This window comes from Lucilia cuprina, chromosome 6, assembly GCF_022045245.1.
Source record: "Lucilia cuprina isolate Lc7/37 chromosome 6, ASM2204524v1, whole genome shotgun sequence".
In the NCBI taxonomy this organism is placed as follows: Eukaryota; Metazoa; Arthropoda; class Insecta; order Diptera; family Calliphoridae; genus Lucilia; species Lucilia cuprina.
The window spans coordinates 50,149,206-50,168,827 of NC_060954.1; the positions used below are offsets into that span (position 1 = coordinate 50,149,206).

The 19,622-nt window shown below is 30.8% G+C and overlaps 3 protein-coding genes across 5 annotated transcripts in view; 1 reads left to right on the forward strand and 2 right to left on the reverse strand.

The window, feature by feature from the left end:
• Window positions 1-2,647: 2,647 nt before the first annotated feature.
• LOC111682072 (putative inorganic phosphate cotransporter) lies at window positions 2,648-10,916 on the reverse strand. 2 transcript variants are annotated; one of them, XM_046954529.1, is made up of 5 exons: window positions 10,665-10,916; window positions 10,437-10,573; window positions 5,424-5,781; window positions 3,291-4,024; window positions 2,648-3,222 (listed from the first exon to the last, which is right to left on the reverse strand). In XM_046954529.1, exons 1-5 carry the CDS (start codon window positions 10,735-10,737, stop codon window positions 3,004-3,006), a joined length of 1,521 nt encoding a protein of 506 aa, XP_046810485.1. In that variant the 5' UTR covers window positions 10,738-10,916; the 3' UTR covers window positions 2,648-3,003. The 2 variants fall into 2 exon arrangements, with proteins under 2 accessions (XP_046810485.1, XP_023299746.2); XM_023443978.2 differs by lacking the exons at window positions 2,648-3,222; window positions 3,291-4,024 and adding an exon at window positions 4,047-4,621 and having other exon boundaries at window positions 4,690-5,781.
• On the forward strand, window positions 6,387-8,497 carry LOC124420698. Of its 2 annotated transcripts, none has more exons than XM_046954531.1 (3): window positions 6,387-7,681; window positions 7,745-7,828; window positions 7,897-8,497. In XM_046954531.1, the coding sequence occupies exons 1-3, from the start codon at window positions 7,319-7,321 to the stop codon at window positions 8,362-8,364; spliced, it is 915 nt and encodes a 304-aa protein (XP_046810487.1). In that variant the 5' UTR covers window positions 6,387-7,318; the 3' UTR covers window positions 8,365-8,497. The 2 variants fall into 2 exon arrangements, with proteins under 2 accessions (XP_046810487.1, XP_046810486.1); XM_046954530.1 differs by having other exon boundaries at window positions 6,394-7,681; window positions 7,742-7,828.
• A 4,289-nt stretch (window positions 10,917-15,205) lies between the features above and the next one.
• Window positions 15,206-19,622, reverse strand: part of LOC111682069 (putative inorganic phosphate cotransporter) — a 28,286-nt gene continuing 23,869 nt past the window's right edge. Inside the window, exons 2-4 of the mRNA XM_023443973.2 lie at window positions 17,211-17,347; window positions 16,080-17,153; window positions 15,206-15,485 (exon numbers count right to left, since the gene is read on the reverse strand). Coding sequence (XP_023299741.2) covers window positions 15,264-15,485; window positions 16,080-17,153; window positions 17,211-17,347 — 1,433 coding nt within the window. The 3' untranslated portion in view covers window positions 15,206-15,263. The remainder of the gene's footprint in view (window positions 15,486-16,079; window positions 17,154-17,210; window positions 17,348-19,622) is intronic.

The window sequence follows — 19,622 nt, forward strand, 5'->3', positions numbered from 1 at the left end:
TTTATTTTCGAAGAGAAAAAAAGTCATATCTATTCGTATCTATTACTTTTACAAAAAAACTTTTTAGCTTTTATAGAGTTTTCATCTTTTATTTCTTAAATAAAAATTAATTTTAATTAGCTTTAATTAAACAAAAAATCAGTTTACTAAATCTGATCATATAATTTTGTAATTAATCATTCATTTTTTCAATACAATTAAGTTTTAATGTGTCTTTTTCCCCCCTTATTAACATTTGTGTTAATTTCATTATTTCTATGAAAAAATTTGTAACTGTCTTTTCTTTTCTGTTTTTTTTTTTTACTTTTAAAAATCCCTATATGAAGTTAGTAAAAATTTTTGTTTATGAAAATATTGAAAATTTCATTATTTAAGTTTAGTATTATGTAATTTTAAGTTTTGTAATATAATTCTTAAAAAAAAACAACAAAATATATAAAATAATAATAAATTGTACGATATAAATAAAATAAAAATCAATAAAAAAATATATAAAAATTTTATATTAATTGTTTTAAATTATTTAAATTTTAAGATTAATTATTACTACTACCATTAGTATTTGTGCGGATTTTGAACATCGCCTAATTCTAATTTACAGTTAAGTAATACTGATTTCAATGGAAAAGTACTTAGTTCTCTTTCTTCGATAAAGTTAAAAAAATATCGCACTTACCTGACTTTACCGCATTTAAACTCGGCCTTACAATAGTTTTCATTCATTTTCCTAAATTGGGCCGATTTCCATTGTTTTCTATTCCTGATACTTAAAAATGCTGATCAGTGATCACATTTAGTTCTAAAACAAACCACAGTATATTACGAATAAATATATTCGTTCATTTTTAATGCTGTTCCGCTCGGGAAAACCACGGAAGGAACAGCTTTAAGAAATCTTTTAAAAACAGATCCATTGAAAATGGATAGTACCATTGCTTCAAGGACATAGTCTATAGTCTAGTCTATAGTCTAGTCTATAGTCTAGTCTATAGTTTAGTCTATAGTCTAGTCTATAGTCTAGTCTATAGTCTAGTATATAGTCTAGTCTATAGTCTAGTCTATAGTCTAGTCTATAGTCTATAGTCTAGTCTATAGTCTAGTCTATAGTCTAGTCTATAGTCTAGTCTATAGTCTAGTCTATAGTCTAGTCTATAGTCTAGTCTATAGTCTAGTCTATAGTCTAGTCTATAGTCTAGTCTATAGTCTAGTCTATAGTCTAGTCTATAGTCTAGTCTATAGTCTAGTCTATAGTCTAGTCTATAGTCTAGTCTATAGTCAGTCTATAGTCTAGTCTATAGTCTAGTCTATAGTCTAGTCTATAGTCTAGTCTATAGTCTAGTCTATAGTCTAGTCTATAGTCTAGTCTATAGTCTAGTCTATAGTCTAGTCTATAGTCTAGTCTATAGTCTAGTCTATAGTCTAGTCTATAGTCTAGTCTATAGTCTAGTCTATAGTCTAGTCTATAGTCTAGTCTATAGTCTAGTCTATAGTCTAGTCTATATTCTCGTCTATAGTCTAGTCTATAGTCTAGTCTATAGTCTAGTCTATAGTCTAGTCTATAGTCTAGTCTATAGTCTAGTCTATATTCTCGTCTATAGTCTAGTCTATAGTCTAGTCTATAGTCTAGTCTATAGTCTAGTCTATAGTCTAGTCTATAGTCTAGTCTATAGTCTAGTCTATAGTCTAGTCTATAGTCTAGTCTATATTCTCGTCTATAGTCTAGTCTATAGTCTAGTCTATAGTCTAGTCTATAGTCTAGTTTATAGTCTAGTCTATAGTCTAGTCTATAGTCTAGTCTATAGTCTAGTCTATAGTCTAGTCTATAGTCTAGTCTATAGTCTAGTCTACAGTCAAGTCTATAGTCTAGGCTATAGTCTAGTCTTTAGTCAAGTCTAGTCTATAGTCTAGTCGATAGTCTAGTCGATAGTCTAGTCGATAGTCTAGTCGATAGTCTAGTCGATAGTCTAGTCTATAGTCTAGTCTATAGTCTAGTCTATAGTCTAGTCTATAGTCTAGTTTATAGTCTACTCTATAGTCTAGTCTATACTATAGTCTATATTATAGACTATCGTCTAGTCTATAGTCTAGTCTATAGTTTATTTAGTTTATTATATAGTCTATTATAGACTATAGTATGGTCTATAGGCTCGTCTATAGTGTAGTCCATAATCTAGTCTATATTCAGGTCTATATTCATGTCTGTTGTGACTGTAGTCTAATCCAATCTATCAGTTCAGTTTATGATACAATGTTGTCTATAGTGTGGTTTGTAGTCTATAATTTAGTATGTGTATAGTCAATTCTACAGTGTAGTCTATAGTCCTACAAAATATAGCCCAGTTTATAGTGTAGTCTGGTTTATAATTTAGGATATATTGTAGACTGTAGTTTAATATGAACTAAAGTCAAAAGAAACTACTATAAAAATTTTACAGAACCACGATTTTTTATCTTAAAACATTTACTATATATTTCTTTAAAATTCATAGTAATATTCGCATAACATTTTGATCGATTTAACAACAATTTTTAAATAAATATTGTATAATATATATATATAATATATATATATATATTATATATATAATATATATATATATATATATATATATATATATATATATATATTATATATATATATATTTGTAGGCATTAAAGACTATAATAATTGTATGTTTAATAAAAATACAAAAACTAAATATTTAATTAAATATAAATAATTGTCTGAAATTTTATTAATGTATAAATACTTATATAGTTATTGTTATCGCTTTTATAGGTTAATTATTGAATTTAAGCAAAAATAAATAGCAATTATTTTTAATAATTGTAAATATATATTTAGTATTTATTCATATTTATACATAAATTGTAGAGTAAGTTAGAGGCAGAGCTTGTGAATGATAAAATAGCATAAAATGATTTTATACATATAATTCAAAAAGTGATCACATATGATTAAAAGCACCGTTTTTTATTAAGAAAATAAATAATTCCATTCAATTAAGTAGAATTTGATAGTAACTGATCTGTTTCCGAAACCGTAGCAGCGGCTTCTATATTGGAGGCATGTATGGGAGATGATGTAGAAGAATGTGTACGTGATGTGGGCAGATTCCAGGCTCGGGGGCTAGTGCGTCCAAAAATTACAAATAATAAATTGCCAAAGAAATAAAAACCAGCTGTTATGTAAAATACTATACGCCATTGTAAAGGATTTCTCTAAAATAAAAACAAATACTAATTAATAGAAAATTTTACAATAATTTTAAATACTAAATAAAAATTACCTCATCTGTCACAATTAAGCCCACTGTCAAAGGAGCTATAATGCTCATTATGTTGGCCGCGCAATTTGTAATGCCCATCAGTGTACCAGCAAAGTTCGGTGATAAATCTATATGATTTACCTGAAAGCCTAAATAAGTTGCAGCATTAGCACCCACAGCTATAGTTAATAAAACTATAGCCAATTTTGTGCTGTCGCCAGTAGTTATATAGCCTAAGCCTATTAAGGCCATCATAGGTATCCACATGCCCAAGGTGTTGAATAGTTTACGTGAGAAAAACAAAGGCATAACACTATTATGATTAATGATATCGGCCACAAATATAAAACCATACGATAGTAAAGTCATGGCTAAATAAGGTAAAGCGGAGAGTGGACCATTGCTGCGTATATCCATGCCTAAGATATTTTTCATATATGTAGGAATCTCAGTTAACAAAGTCCAGAAACCCCAATTATTGGCACAGTGCACTATGAGTAGTGTTAAAAATGGCACCGAGGTAAATATTTTCAACCATGGTGTTTTCAATTCTGAAGCCTCAATTCTACCAGCATCTGAGGGTCTTCTTCCCGGACCGGAAGTTTCGATATAACGTCTTTCATTTACAGTTATAGTAGGATGTTCAGCCGGTGTACTGGCACAATAGAAATACCAAAAGACTGCCCACACCAAACCAGCCAAACCGGATACATAAAATATACTAGGCCAACCCATCCAAGAAGAAGCAATGAAACCACTATATATATATATATTTGTAGGCATTAAAGACTATAATAATTGTATGTTTAATAAAAATACAAAAACTAAATATTTAATTAAATATAAATAATTGTCTGAAATTTTATTAATGTATAAATACTTATATAGTTATTGTTATCGCTTTTATAGGTTAATTATTGAATTTAAGCAAAAATAAATAGCAATTATTTTTAATAATTGTAAATATATATTTAGTATTTATTCATATTTATACATAAATTGTAGAGTAAGTTAGAGGCAGAGCTTGTGAATGATAAAATAGCATAAAATGATTTTATACATATAATTCAAAAAGTGATCACATATGATTAAAAGCACCGTTTTTTATTAAGAAAATAAATAATTCCATTCAATTAAGTAGAATTTGATAGTAACTGATCTGTTTCCGAAACCGTAGCAGCGGCTTCTATATTGGAGGCATGTATGGGAGATGATGTAGAAGAATGTGTACGTGATGTGGGCAGATTCCAGGCTCGGGGGCTAGTGCGTCCAAAAATTACAAATAATAAATTGCCAAAGAAATAAAAACCAGCTGTTATGTAAAATACTATACGCCATTGTAAAGGATTTCTCTAAAATAAAAACAAATACTAATTAATAGAAAATTTTACAATAATTTTAAATACTAAATAAAAATTACCTCATCTGTCACAATTAAGCCCACTGTCAAAGGAGCTATAATGCTCATTATGTTGGCCGCGCAATTTGTAATGCCCATCAGTGTACCAGCAAAGTTCGGTGATAAATCTATATGATTTACCTGAAAGCCTAAATAAGTTGCAGCATTAGCACCCACAGCTATAGTTAATAAAACTATAGCCAATTTTGTGCTGTCGCCAGTAGTTATATAGCCTAAGCCTATTAAGGCCATCATAGGTATCCACATGCCCAAGGTGTTGAATAGTTTACGTGAGAAAAACAAAGGCATAACACTATTATGATTAATGATATCGGCCACAAATATAAAACCATACGATAGTAAAGTCATGGCTAAATAAGGTAAAGCGGAGAGTGGACCATTGCTGCGTATATCCATGCCTAAGATATTTTTCATATATGTAGGAATCTCAGTTAACAAAGTCCAGAAACCCCAATTATTGGCACAGTGCACTATGAGTAGTGTTAAAAATGGCACCGAGGTAAATATTTTCAACCATGGTGTTTTCAATTCTGAAGCCTCAATTCTACCAGCATCTGAGGGTCTTCTTCCCGGACCGGAAGTTTCGATATAACGTCTTTCATTTACAGTTATAGTAGGATGTTCAGCCGGTGTACTGGCACAATAGAAATACCAAAAGACTGCCCACACCAAACCAGCCAAACCGGATACATAAAATATACTAGGCCAACCCATCCAAGAAGAAGCAATGAAACCACTTATCGACAGCATTATCACCGTACCAAATTGTGCCCCTGAATAGCAATAGCTTACAAGACGACCTCTTTCCTCGGCCGGTGCCCATTTCGAGAGGAAGGTATGTGTAGAAGGAAATATCATACCCTGACAGAGCCCTTGAACTGAGCGCAGTATTAGCAGAAGAGGCCAATCACCAATTTCCGCAAAAAGTGGTGTTAATAAAGCCAATACAGAGCATATTAGAACACCAAAAAAGAATGTAAATTTAGCTCCATATTTATGCGATAAATAGCCACCAGGAACTTGTGTAATCACATAACCCCAGAAGAAACTGCTGAGCAAATAGGATTTTATACTCTCATCCCAATCAAATTCCTGAAATGTAAAATATATGTTAGAAAAGAAATTATGTTATATAATGTAAAGTACCTGACTCGACTATCATCTGGACAATAGATTAGAGTTTAGACACGACTACAGACTAGGCTATATACTGGACAGTAGACCTGACTTTAGACTAGACTATATACAAGACGGTGGACTGGAATATGGACTAGACTATAGAATAGTCTATAGACTAGACTATAGACTAGACTATAGACTAGACTATAGACTAGACTATAGACTAGACTATAGACTAGGCTATAGACTACACTATAGTCTACACTATAGTCTAGACTATAGACTAGACTATAGACTAGACTATAGACTAGACTATAGACTAGACTATAGACTAGACTATAGACTAGACTATAGACTAGACTATAGACTAGACTATAGACTAGACTATAGACTGGACTATAGACTAGACTATAGACTAGACTATAGACTAGACTATAGACTAGACTATAGACTAGACTATAGACTAGACTATAGACTAGACTGTAGACTATAATATATACTAGACTATAAACTAAACTATAGACTAGACTGTAGACTATAATATATATAGTAGACTATAAACTAAACTATATAATAGAAATATACTGATCTATGGACTTGACTAAGCTATGAAATAAACTATGTACTAAATATAAACTCTAGTCAATTCTAATCAACTGTTTTGCCCACTGTGTATACATATAAAATATTTTCCAATCAAACTTATACAACTTGTATGAGCAACCACGTCATACCACACCTCAACTGAAATAATATATGTTGTCTTTCATTCCATTTAATATTATTCACACATTCAGCTCAAATACACAACAATTTGCGCAGAGAAAACGTGTATGCACATACTTAAATAAAACCCTGCAGTTTTAAATGCAACTATGTCTACCATTATTTTGAGTTGTAAAATAATTGTTTACCTTATGCATCACAGGTAATACAATGTGCAGTTGCCAAATGCCACTTGACCTATTCGCTGTAATCTACAGTTTAATCAGTTTAAATTTTCTTTCGATCTTTTTCGAAACTCAGTTTTAATATATAACAGGTAAAATCGTTGATTTTTTTAGCTACCCCAGAATTATTGGGTATTTTTCTTTAATCTTTTTTTTTCATTCTATTCATCCATAAGAGCGAAAGAGACAAAACTATGCAAATTTGTTCAAACTGGTTGTCAGACATCATATGTTTATTCATGAAAACTGCACAAACGAGAGGATATTGTTCAGTTTGGTATGTTTTTTGAAGTGGTAACATGTATTTTTCGCTTGAAACTTTATAGTAGATGAAATATATATATTTTGTTAAATCTTTTTTGTAAAGAAATACACAAACACACCCTTGTTTGTGCAGTATCAGCGAGTTGTGGCAATAATTTGAAGCAGTCTGGTGAAAGTGTGTTGTTTTATAATTTTTTTTTTGAAATTTATTTTATTTACAATTTGTGGTGACTGTACCTAAATCAATATCATATTAACATCAGTCTGTGGGAAAGTAGTTGAAAAAAAAAACAATCATGGAAAAAGAACATATGAAATTTTGGCAAGAATTTTTTCATCTCTACAAAGAGCTACCCGCTTTGTGGCGTATTAAAAGTACCGAATATTCAGATCGTACTTTAAAAGCCAATTGTTATACAAAACTTGTAGCAAAACTTAAAGAAATTTATCCGGATGCCGATCGTGAAATGGTTGTAAGAAAAATTAATAACTTTCGTACATCATACAGAAAGGAATTGAGAAGAAAGAGAGAAAGTCAACGTTATGGTAGAGTTCATAAGCCAACACTATGGTATTTTGATTGTTTATCATTTTTATATGATCAGGATGAGTGTGGTTGTGGAAGATCATTGGTGAGCGAAGAAGAGAATACAGAAGAGGTAAATACTTGTATGTGGTTAGTTACTTTTAGTATAATTTTTATACTTTTTTTTTTAAAGAAGAAACCAACAACTCAAAAACCCATAAACCATCAACAGTTTCCCGCAAAACGTAACCATAATATCAAGGAAAGCGATGAGGAAGAGGTAAAGTTTTTAGTTTTTTTTTTTCAATAAAATACTTTTTAAATAACTAAAATCTATTTATACTTTAGAATTTACCTTCTTCATCAAAAAAGTTAAAACTGAGTCATCGTTATATACAACCCATTAAATTGTCACATGAAGAGCAAAAGCAAGCCCAACTCGATGCCGATATCTTAGCCAAATCCTGGGCTGTACAATATAAAGAAATGCAAGGAAATCAAAAAATAATAGCAAGAAAAATTATATCAGATATTTTATTTCATGGCTGTATCGGTACGCTGAATATGTCTCATACTGTTGATATACAAGAAATACTCTTGAGATCGTCTAGCGAAGATCAACTAATGCATCACGTGCCAGTTACACAATCTAACATGGATTCAAATGATTCAGATCATGATTCTGATCAGGAATTTATTCGTTATGAGTCTGTTAGAGAATCATCACCTATACCGTATAATAGTTCCAGTCGATCGGTGTCACCATCGAATTTACAAGATGGTCAAGAAATCGAAATTAAATTTGAGCTGCCTTAAGGGGGGAGGGGGACGAGTGGCAAATTGGATTTATGAAATTTACAGTATTATTGTATATAACTATTTAAAGTTTATTATTTATTTACATTTTAAGAAATAATTCAAGAATAAAATCTGAATTCAAATTCCAAAACTTTTAATAGGTGTCGGTATGGATTTTGTTAGTTATCTCGATTTTAATAATTAATACGTTTTAGAACCCACATATGCCAAAAAGGGTATATATATATACCGAATCTACAAAATCGTACTTCTAGCTTAGATAAGTGGAACAAGTCACTTAGTTATTTTTTGTACTAATAGAGGACATTTAAGGCTACTAGACACTATGTGGGCATTGGGGACCAAAGATTCAAGCAGAGTGAAGGCTGAAATCTGCGGCGGCTGGTCGCCGATTATATCTTGCAAGCCGCACCGCCGCTGACTTCTTTCGGCTCAAAAGTTAAGCCGGTTTAAACGTAGCCGCTGATAAAGATTAGAATGTATTTCAGAAAATAATGTAACCAATTTTAACGGAGTTGCAAATTCTTATGGCAAATTTGCCACACAATATTAAAATAGTGATAAATACTACAATAATTACTATTTTCAGCAGAAAACTTATATAGAGACAGTTTTTTTTTCTGAAGAAAAAGTTAAATTGAGCGGACAATTTAGCCGCCAACAATATTTTCTATAATAAGCCACTGCCCGATCGGTGATCGAAAATGGTTGAGCCGCTGATCATTTTGCATCGGCTTGTATCTCTGTTGGGGTCTTCCACTTCCCCCATTTTGTAGGGCAATTTATTTTGTAAATTTGTAAAATTGCCCAACTTTGGACCACCAGGTCTCTACCAGGAAATGGCTGAAACAAATATTTTAAGTATTTCGATTCTTACTTTATCTATTCTTAAAAGAAGATTTTTGATAACAATATCCTAAAATTTTTCTACAAAAACTATATTTTTGGGTATTTTTCTACTCAATCGCCGTTAATGGGTTAAAAATACTATAATAACATTGTTTAATTGCTTTTTTTTCGGTAGAACTGTGTAATTAGCTTCTCATATGTATTTGAAATTGATAACAAAATTAAAAAAATGCTTTGTTAATAAAAATAAAATTTGTATTAAAAAAAATTATCAGTTAAATTTTCAGTTTTGTTTTGTGTTTCATGTAGCATCAAGGTTACAACAGATTTCTTTGTTTTTTTTCTAAGTTTAACTAACTTATAAATTTACATAAAGTCAAAATTTAAGCAACATTATATTAATTTTTTTCTTATTTAAAAGGTGATCGAAACATCTCAACATTGGCCCCACGAAATTTCCAATAAAATCATAACAATCTCATTACTCTCTAACAATTTATATAAGTTTTCGTAAGCGAAAAAAGAATCAACTCATTCACTACGAATCGTACAAACTTTTCGGTCTTTTGTGATCACTTTCGTAACTTTAAAATATCATTACATACGTCAATGGAATCTCAATGTTGTCTCAGTGATCGAACTTTAATCGTGGTTTCTCACGAACATTTAAAGAGCAAGCAAAAACAAAAGATTTTTGTTCTCTTTTAAAGAGAATACTCATTTTGATCACTACAATCCTAAACACTCCTGCTCTTAAAGAAAACTTCACCAACCATAGAAGGTAGATCAACATATAAAGATCTAACCACGTCCGTACTACACCCATCTATGAAATGTACGATCTTTCAACATCAATTTCTGACCTAAAAATCGTCATATAAATAATACATATAAGTAATAAAAATGTATGACTATATGGTAGAAGAATCTAATTGAAATCTAAAAGTGGTACTAGGACATATAATGGTTCGATCTTCTCATAATTTGTTTTAGCAATAGTCTGATTTTGACGGGCGTACTTAAACAACACAGAATAAAGGAAAAAGCCTGTTTAAATAGATGTAGGGTATCATATGCTCCTAGCTAATGTTTTCTTTTGAATTTTAAACTGCACAGTGGGTCAACAATTTCTCTCTTAAATTTTTGGGCTCACATTGTAGTTAAATGTTTAATACAATTTAAATATATTCAATAAAAAAAACCTTTTTGGCAAAACTTACCTCAAAATTAGGATTAGTAGCATTACGATCTGTCATAGCAACTATGGCCACCGACAGATTCACTCGAAGAGCATAAGCCACAGCTAAACCACAAAACACTAACAAACATTGTATATGACGCACACCAAAACGAGGACCTAGACAAAGAAAACAACAATATTATTCAAAGTGAAAAAATTCCATATGTTGACCGACAAGAAAAAAATCAAAATAAATAATATAACATACCTTGTCCACCCCCAGCTGAAGCAGATATCTGTTGATAATCATTACGTTGCAAGCAATCACACCAAAATACCATATTTATATACTTTTTTTATATAAAAAATATTAATATAATAAAACTAACTTAACACTAAATAAAAATTTAAATAATAAGGAGGAAAAAAATGTTTGTAACACAATCACAAATTAATACATTTTTTTATCTATTTTGATATTAATTGATTTTATTTTATTTTTTTCTACAGTAAAAACTCTTTGATGACGAAGTTGAAAATTCACTGAAACAGAGTAGAAAATAAAAAAAATTCTATAACCATTCAAATTGACTCTGCTTGCCAGTTTTACTAATGAAGTTGTCTACAACAATTGTATAAATAATAAACAAAAAATACTTTAAAATAAAACCAACAAATTTTAATTTTAGTATTTATGTAGAAAAGTGGTAGTTTATTGTCTGTGTATGCGGGTAACAAGTGTTTACTGGTGAAAAGAAATATTAAAAAAAAAAACAATAACAAAAATAGATATCTATCAACAAAACACCAGCTGTTTTCATGTTCTTTCATGTCTTGTTTTGTCGTGTTTTGTTTTGCTTTGAATTTCGTTGCTTGCTTTCAGCAATATGGTAGCATTGCTTAGTGGTCATCTAAAACTAAGCAGGGTTGCACTTGGGAGTAGAATTTAAAAATGGCAGACTTATAAGGTACTTGAAAAACATAACTAACCTACTAACTAACTAACTAACTAACTAACTAAATAAGTAACTAACTAACTAACTATCTAACTAACTATCTAACTAACTAGCTATCTAACAAGCTACCTAACTAACTAACTAACTAACTAACTAACTAACTAAACAACTAACTAACAACCTAACTAACTAACTAACTAACTAACTAACTAACTATCTATATATATATATATATCTATCTATCTATCTATCTATCTATCTATCTATCTATCTATCTATCTATCTATCTATCTATCTATCTATCTATCTATCTATCTATCTATCTATCTATCTATCTATCTATCTATCTATCTATCTATCTATCTATCTATCTATCTATCTATCTATCTATCTATCTATCTATCTATCTATCTATCTATCTATCTATCTATCTATCTATCTATCTATCTATCTATCTATCTATCTATCTATCTATCTATCTATCTATCTATCTATCTATCTATCTATCTATCTATCTATCTATCTATCTATCTATCTATCTATATATCTATCTATCTATCTATCTATCTATCTATCTATCTATCTATCTATCTATCTATCTATCTATCTATCTATCTATCTATCTATCTATCTATCTATCTATCTATCTATCTATCTATCTATCTATCTATCTATCTATCTATCTATCTATCTATCTATCTATCTATCTATCTATCTATCTATCTATCTATCTATCTATCTATCTATCTATCTATCTTATCTATCTATCTATCTATCTATCTATCTATCTATCTATCTATCTATCTATCTATCTATCTATCTATCTATCTATCTATCTATCTATCTATCTATCTATCTATCTATCTATCTATCTATCTATCTATCTATCTATCTATCTATCTATCTATCTATCTATCTATCTATCTATCTATCTATCTATCTATCTATCTATCTATCTATCTATCTATCTATCTATCTATCTATCTATCTATCTATCTATCTATCTATCTATCTATCTATCTATCTATCTATCTATCTATCTATCTATCTATCTATCTATCTATCTATCTATCTATCTATCTATCTATCTATCTATCTATCTATCTATCTATCTATCTATCTATCTATCTATCTATCTATCTATCTATCTATCTATCTATCTATCTATCTATCTATCTATCTATCTATCTATCTATCTATCTATCTATCTATCTATCTATCTATCTATCTATCTATCTATCTATCTATCTATCTATCTATCTATCTATCTATCTATCTATCTATCTATCTATCTATCTATCTATCTATCTATCTATCTATCTATCTATCTATCTATCTATCTATCTATCTATCTATCTATCTATCTATCTATCTATCTATCTATCTATCTATCTATCTATCTATCTATCTATCTATCTATCTATCTATCTATCTATCTATCTATCTATCTATCTATCTATCTATCTATCTATCTATCTATCTATCTATCTATCTATCTATCTATCTATCTATCTATCTATCTATCTATCTATCTATCTATCTATCTATCTATCTATCTATCTATCTATCTATCTAACTAACTAACTAACTAACTAGATACCTAACTAACTAACTAACTAAGTAACTAACTAACTAACTAACTAACTAACTAACTAACTAACTAACTAACTAACTAACTAACTATCTAACTAACTAACTAACTAACTAACTAACTAACTAACTAACTAACTAACTAACTAACTAACTTACTAACTTACTAACTAACTAACTAACTAACTAACGAACTAACTAACTAACCAACTAACTAACTAAACAACAACTAACGAAGCAACTAACTAACTTAATAACTAACTAACTAACTAACTAACTAACTAACTTCCTAACTAACTATCTAACTAACTATCTAACTAACTATCTAACTAACTAGCTACCTAACTAACTAACTACTAACTAACTAACTAACTAACTAACTAACTAACTAACTAACTAACTAACTAATTAACTAACTAACAAACTTACTAACTAATTGACTAACTATTGTAGTCGGGCGAGGCCGACATACAATACCCTACATCTATTACAAAAATAAAGTGTGATTTTGTTTTCAGACTAAAGCATTTAACTTGAGTTGTACCATTTATTGTTTATAATAAAATTGTAGACACTTAAGTCAAATTTTCAAGGTTGCTTTTGATAAGAAAGTTTACATTAACGGATGGACTCTGATACATTCAGATAGACCAATGTTATTGTGCGTTACAACTATCAGCACAAACCCTCCTCACTAAAGTGGTGTAGGGTATATCATCAAATTGCTAGCTGTAGCCTGCGAACAAGCTTTACATGGACTCACGGACATAGCTAATCGACACATATAGTGATTCTGTGCCGATTGGTATACCTTAAGGTGAATGTAGAACCCTTGTTTTTGAGTGTTACAGACATCAGCACAAACGCATAATACCCTCGAAATTGTTAGTGCTGATTATGCATAATATGTCCACCACCCCAAAAGCTTGAGCTAGATCCACGCATGCCCTACACCTATACGGTCCTATGTCTTCCATTTTTTTCATCACAATACATGATTTGCTTTATTTTATTGAATTAGCTGCCCGGGGGCTATTTGTATGGGTGCTATGCTACGAAAAATATTTTTGCCAAATTTCAACTCTCTAGTTTAGGACCTATCGTGTTCAGGCCATGTCCATCTATATAATTAGTGAGCCAACTTAAAAAGTAGATTTTAATGAAATGATTTTTATGCAACAAGGTAAATACTATTCAACATTAGGGCAAATACAAAATCTCAGCTCTATCGGCCAAGATCTCGTTTCGATATATGGGTTCAAAGTTGGATATTTCGGTCATGAAGGGTTTTTTTAAATAACTGTAACTTTTCTCTTTGTTTTTTTAGCAATTTATTCAATTTTCCCAATTAAAATTTAAAATCATTTTTAAAAAAATCAATACATATCCATCTGATGGATAAAAGTCTTTCTATCTTGGCTAAGTAAGTAATTATACAATATGCATTAAGTACATTTTTTGTTATAACAAATAAAACACTAATGATTTTATATATTTTCGTTTTTTCTTTATATAGAAAAACTTTATTTGTTCTAAATTTTTTTTTTAATTTTTTTTAAATTTTATATTGGCACCGTTATTATTGAAAACTGATTTTCAAAATTTTATTTGAATAAAATTTAACTTAAATATATTCTTAAATTAAATAAATTTATAATTATTAAGGCACATTTAGTTATTGCAATTTGTGTTTTTTTACGTTTTTTATAATTATTTAGACTACATTTAATAATTTACTTAAAAGGTAATTATGTACATAAATTTATTTTTTAAAAAAATTTAAAGTACAAACGCTTTATAAAGGAAAAAAAATCGAACGGACAACGAAAGTTTTTTTTTTTGCAAAAATACAACAAAAATAAAATAAATTTTCAATATTATTTATGTGTTTTTTAAATACTGTTAAAAGGACTCTTAATAAGTTAATAGAGAAAATAATTTTTCTAAATTAAAACTAATGGAAGCTCAGATAATATGTTTAAAAGAAAATTTAAGTCTTTTTTTCTAAATAAAATTTCTTTTTTTTAGGTCCTTTTTTTAAGAAAAGAAAATTAAGGTCTTTTTAGGAACAAATTTTAACGAAACTGTGCTTGCGTTTAAATGCATTTGTTGTTAAAATAAAAATATTTTTTTTTTAATTAAAACTATTTAATGCTTATAATTAATTTATATTTAAATCACTAAAGTTTTTTTGTTTTAACTAAAACTTATCAACTAAAGAGGTCTTCAGTACGCTTTTTATATGTGTATGTGAATATTTGTATAAATTTTTTTTTTTTCTAATTTTTCTGATGATCACTGTTTAGTGTTTGTTGGTTGCTCTAATTGTTGCCAGTTTCCTTAATTTGTGGTTTTACAATATCACCATTTGTTATGAGAGCTGGTGTTTCGGGATCAATAATACTCATACGTTTGGCTAAAGCATCTTCAGGAGAGTTCCAACTTTGTACATCAGTTTTACCCAATAACACGAATAGTAAATTTCCAAAGAAGTAGAAACCAGCAGCAATGAAGAAGACCATACGCCACTCGATCACATTGGTCTGGAAGAGAAAGAGAAATTGAAAGGTTAGAAATTTTCGGGCAACAATGATCCGTCCGGAGTTTCTCATTCTATAGACAAGTCTATAGCGTAGTATATAGTCGAGCCAATAGCCTAGTCAATAGTCTAGTCTATAGTATAACCTAAAGTCTAGTCTGTAGTCTATAGTACAGTTTATAGTCTAGTATATAGTCTATAGCCTAGCCTACAGTTTAGTCTATAGTCTAGTCTATAGTCTAGTCTATAGTCTAATCTATGGTCTAATCTATAGTCTAGTCTATAGTCTAGTCTATAGTCTAGTCTATAGTCTAGTCTAGTCTATAGTCTAGTCTATAGTCTAGTCTATAGTCTAGTCTAGTCTATAGTCTAGTCTATAGTCTAGTCTATAGTCTAGTCTATAGTCTAGTCTATAGTCTAGTCTATAGTCTAGTCTATAGTCTAGTCTATAGTCTAGTCTATAGTCTAGTCTATAGTCTAGTCTATAGTCTAGTCTATAGTCCAGTCTATAGTCTATTGTCTAGTCTATAGTCTATTGTCTAGTCTATAGTCTAGTCCATTCTACAATCTAGTCTATAGTCTAGTCTAAAGTACTTACCACATCATCGACCACTACACCCACAGCCAAAGGCGCTAAAGCACTCATAACATTCGCAGCACCATTCGTAATGCCCATCAAAGTGCCCGCATAATTGGGAGACAAATCGATATGATTCACTTGGAAGCCCAGATATGTAGCAGCACTAATACCCACTGTTAGCGTAAGTAAAACCACAGCCAAGGTGGAATGTTCCTCGGTGACATAACCCAAAGCGGCCAAAGAAATCATGGGAATCCAATGACCAATAGAATTGAAGAATTTGCGACTAAAAGCTAAAGACAAATTTTCCTTCTTCGACAACAGCTTGGAAAGATAGATAAAGCAGAAGGAGAGTACGCACATCACAGCATATGGCAGAGAGGAGAGTAGGGCACTATTTTTGATATCAACACCCAAAATGTTTTTCATATAGTTAGGAATTTGAGTTAGTAAAGTCCAGAAGCCCCACATGTGGGTGCAGTGCACAATGATTAACGAAATGAATGGAGGTGAGGTAAAGATTTTCACCCATGGTGTTGGACCCACAGTCTTGGGTGTATTATCTACTTGACCCAAAGAGTTTTCAATCATTTTCTTCTCTTCGGGCGATATGCTCTTGTGTTCGGCGGGTGTACTAGCAGCAAACAAATACCAGCAAATGGCCCATATGAAACCCATAGAACCGGAAATGTAAAAAATACCAGGCCAACCCGCAGAAGAATCAGCTATATAACCACTAACAGCTAACGTGACTACGGTGCCAAATTGTGAGCCCGAATAGCAGAAAGTACCCAAAGCACCTCTTTCCTCTACAGGAGCCCATTTGGCTAACATGGCATGAGTGGCAGGATGTACGGCACCTTGCAATAGACCTTGTATGACACGAACAGCAAACAGTAATTTCCAACCACCTATATGAGCTGCCACTGGTGTGAGTAGGGTAAGCAGAGAACATAAAGTGACACCAATTAAAAGTATAATTTTAGCACCATATTTTTGAGCTATATGGCCGCCAGGAATTTGTGTGGTAATGTAGCCCCAAAAGAAACTGCTAAGTAGATAGGATTTTATACTTTCATTCCATTCGAATTCCTAAAAAAAAAAGAAAAATTAATAAAAATTTTTAAAATTTAACTCAAAAACACTTACTTCATAATCACTTTGTGTAGCATTTTTATCTGTCATCGCTACAATGGCCACACTCAAGTTGACTCTCAAAGCATAGGCCAAAGACAAGCAGCAAAAGCATAGGAAACATTGTATATGACGGGTTCCAATAAGTGGACCTAAAATTATATCAAAATAAAAAATATTTATTAAGTTAAAGTAACATAATCTTATCTATTTATAAAAGATGCAGTTGCATTTTTGTTTTTCTTTTTTGAAAAAAAAAAAAAAAATAAATACAAATATTTATAAAACTCCTAGAGATAACATTGAAGTCCAAACGTACTATATATGCCTTAATTGTAAAAACCTTTAAGTGGAACCTATTTTTAATTTATTAGTCTTATCAGTTTCGAGTTGAATATAATTTAATTTTATATAAATATTTTTTATTTATTTACCCTACTCTATAAATATGTATTAGAAGACTGAGACTGCGATTTCTTGTATTTTGCCAGACTTCCTTGTATGATGGCAAAATGAGGTTGCAACGCGATAACAATTTAATTGAATGCCAAAGACATAAGTCATGTTTTGAATGAAGACTTTATTAAAAGTTTCAGTGTTTGCTGTTGCTGGAATGACTTTTGAGAAACTTGACCCACCTATAGATCCATAGTTCGAGGAATTTATATAAATTTCAGAATATGTTAAACTTTAGCTACATATTCTTAAAAATGTTTAGTTCTAGTACAGTTTTAGTTCAGTTCTAGTTCAGTTCTAGTTCAGTTCCATTTCAGTTCTAGTTCAGTCCTAGTTCAGTTCTTGCTCAGTTCTAGTTCAATTTTAGTTCAATTCTAGTTCAATTCTAGTTCAATTCTAGTTCAGTTCTAATTCAGTTCTAGTTCAGTTCTAGTTCAGTTCTAGTTCAGTTCTAGTTCAGTTCTAGTTCAGTTCTAGTTCAGTTCTAGTTCAGTTCTAGTTTAGTTCTAGTTCAGTTCTAGTTCAGTTCTAGTTCAGTTCTAGTTCAGTTCTAGTTCCGTTCTAGTTCAGTTCTAGTTTAGTTCTAGTTCAGTTCTAGTTCAGTTCTAGTTCAGTTCTAGTTCAGTTCTAGTTCAGTTCTAGTTCAATTCTAGTTCAATTCTAGTTCAATTCTAGTTCAGTTCTAATTCAGTTCTAGTTCAGTTCTAGTTCAGTTCTAGTTCAGTTCTAGTTCAGTTCTAGTTCAGTTCTAGTTCAGTTCTAGTTCAGTTCTAGTTCAGTTCTAGTTCAGTTCCAGTTCAGTTCTAGTTCAGTTCTAGTTCAGTTCTAGTTCAGTTCTAGTTCAGTTCTAGTTCAGTTGTAGTTCAGTTCTAGTTCAGTTGTAGTTCAGTTCTAGTTCAGTTGTAGTTCAGTTCTAGCTCAGTTCTAGTTCTAGTCCAGTTCTAGTTCTATTCTAGTTCCGTTCCGGTTCAGTTCTAGTTCAGTTCTAGTTCAGTTCTAGTTCAGTTCTAGTTCAGTTCTAGGTCAGTTCTAGTTCAGTTCTAGTTCAGTTCTAGTTCAGTTCTAGTTCAGTTCTAGTTCAGTTCTAGTTCAGTTCTAGTTCAGTTCTAGTTCAGTTCTAGTTCAGTTCTAGTTCAGTTCTAGTTCAGTTCTAGGTCAGTTCTAGTTCAGTTCTAGTTTAGTTCAGTTCTAGTTCAGTTCTAGTTCAGTTCTAGTTCAGTTCTAGTTCAGTTCTAGTTCAGTTCTAGTTCAGTTCTAGTTCAGTTCTAGTTCAGTTCTAGTTCAGTTCTAGTTCAGTTCTAGTTCAGTTCTAGTTCAGTTCTAGTTCAGTTCTAGTTCAGTTCTAGTTCAGTTCTAGTTCAGTTCTAGTTCAGTTCAAGTTCAGTTCTAGTTCAGTTCTAGTTCAGTTCTAGTTCAGTTCTAGTTCAGTTTTAGTTCAGTTCTAGTTCAGTTCTAGCTCAGTTATAGTTCTAGTTCTATTCTAGTTCAGTTCTAGTTCAGTTCTAGTTCAGTTCAGTTCAGTTCTAGTTCAGTTCTAGTTCAGTTCTAGTTCAGTTCTAGTTCAGTTCTAGTTCAGTTCTAGTTCAGTTCTAGTTCAGTTCTAGTTCAGTTCTAGTTCAGTTCTAGTTCAGTTCTAGTTCAGTTCTAGTTCAGTTCTAGTTCAGTTCTAGTTCAGTTCTAGTTCAGTTCTAGTTCAGTTCTAGTTCAGTTCTAGTTCAGTTCTAGTTCAGTTCTAGTTCAGTTCTAGTTCAGTTCTAGTTCAGTTCTAGTTCAGTTCTAGTTCAGTTCTAGTTCAGTTCTAGTTCAGTTCTAGTTCAGTTCTAGTTCCGTTCTAGTTCAGTTCTAGTTCAGTTCTAGTTCAGTTCTAGTTCAGTTCTAGTTCAGTTAAAGCTCAGTTATAGTTCATTTCTAATTCACTTTTAGTTCTAGTTTAGTACTAATACAGTCGCAAGTAGGCTATTCCTAAGAAAG

Coding starts and splice junctions, on each gene's coding strand:
- LOC124420698 (XM_046954530.1), top strand. CDS start 7,319: ATGGAAAAAGAACATATGAAATTTTGGCAAGAATTTTTTCATCTCTAC. Junction 7,682..7,741: donor AAGAAGAGAATACAGAAGAG/GTAAATACTTGT, acceptor TTTTTTTTAAAG/AAGAAACCAACAACTCAAAA. Junction 7,829..7,896: donor AGGAAAGCGATGAGGAAGAG/GTAAAGTTTTTA, acceptor TTTATACTTTAG/AATTTACCTTCTTCATCAAA.
- LOC111682072 (XM_046954529.1), bottom strand. CDS start 10,737: ATGGTATTTTGGTGTGATTGCTTGCAACGTAATGATTATCAACAGATA. Junction 10,574..10,664: donor TTCAGCTGGGGGTGGACAAG/GTATGTTATATT, acceptor TTCTTTGTCTAG/GTCCTCGTTTTGGTGTGCGT. Junction 3,223..3,290: donor GCTTAATTGTGACAGATGAG/GTAATTTTTATT, acceptor TTTTTATTTTAG/AGAAATCCTTTACAATGGCG.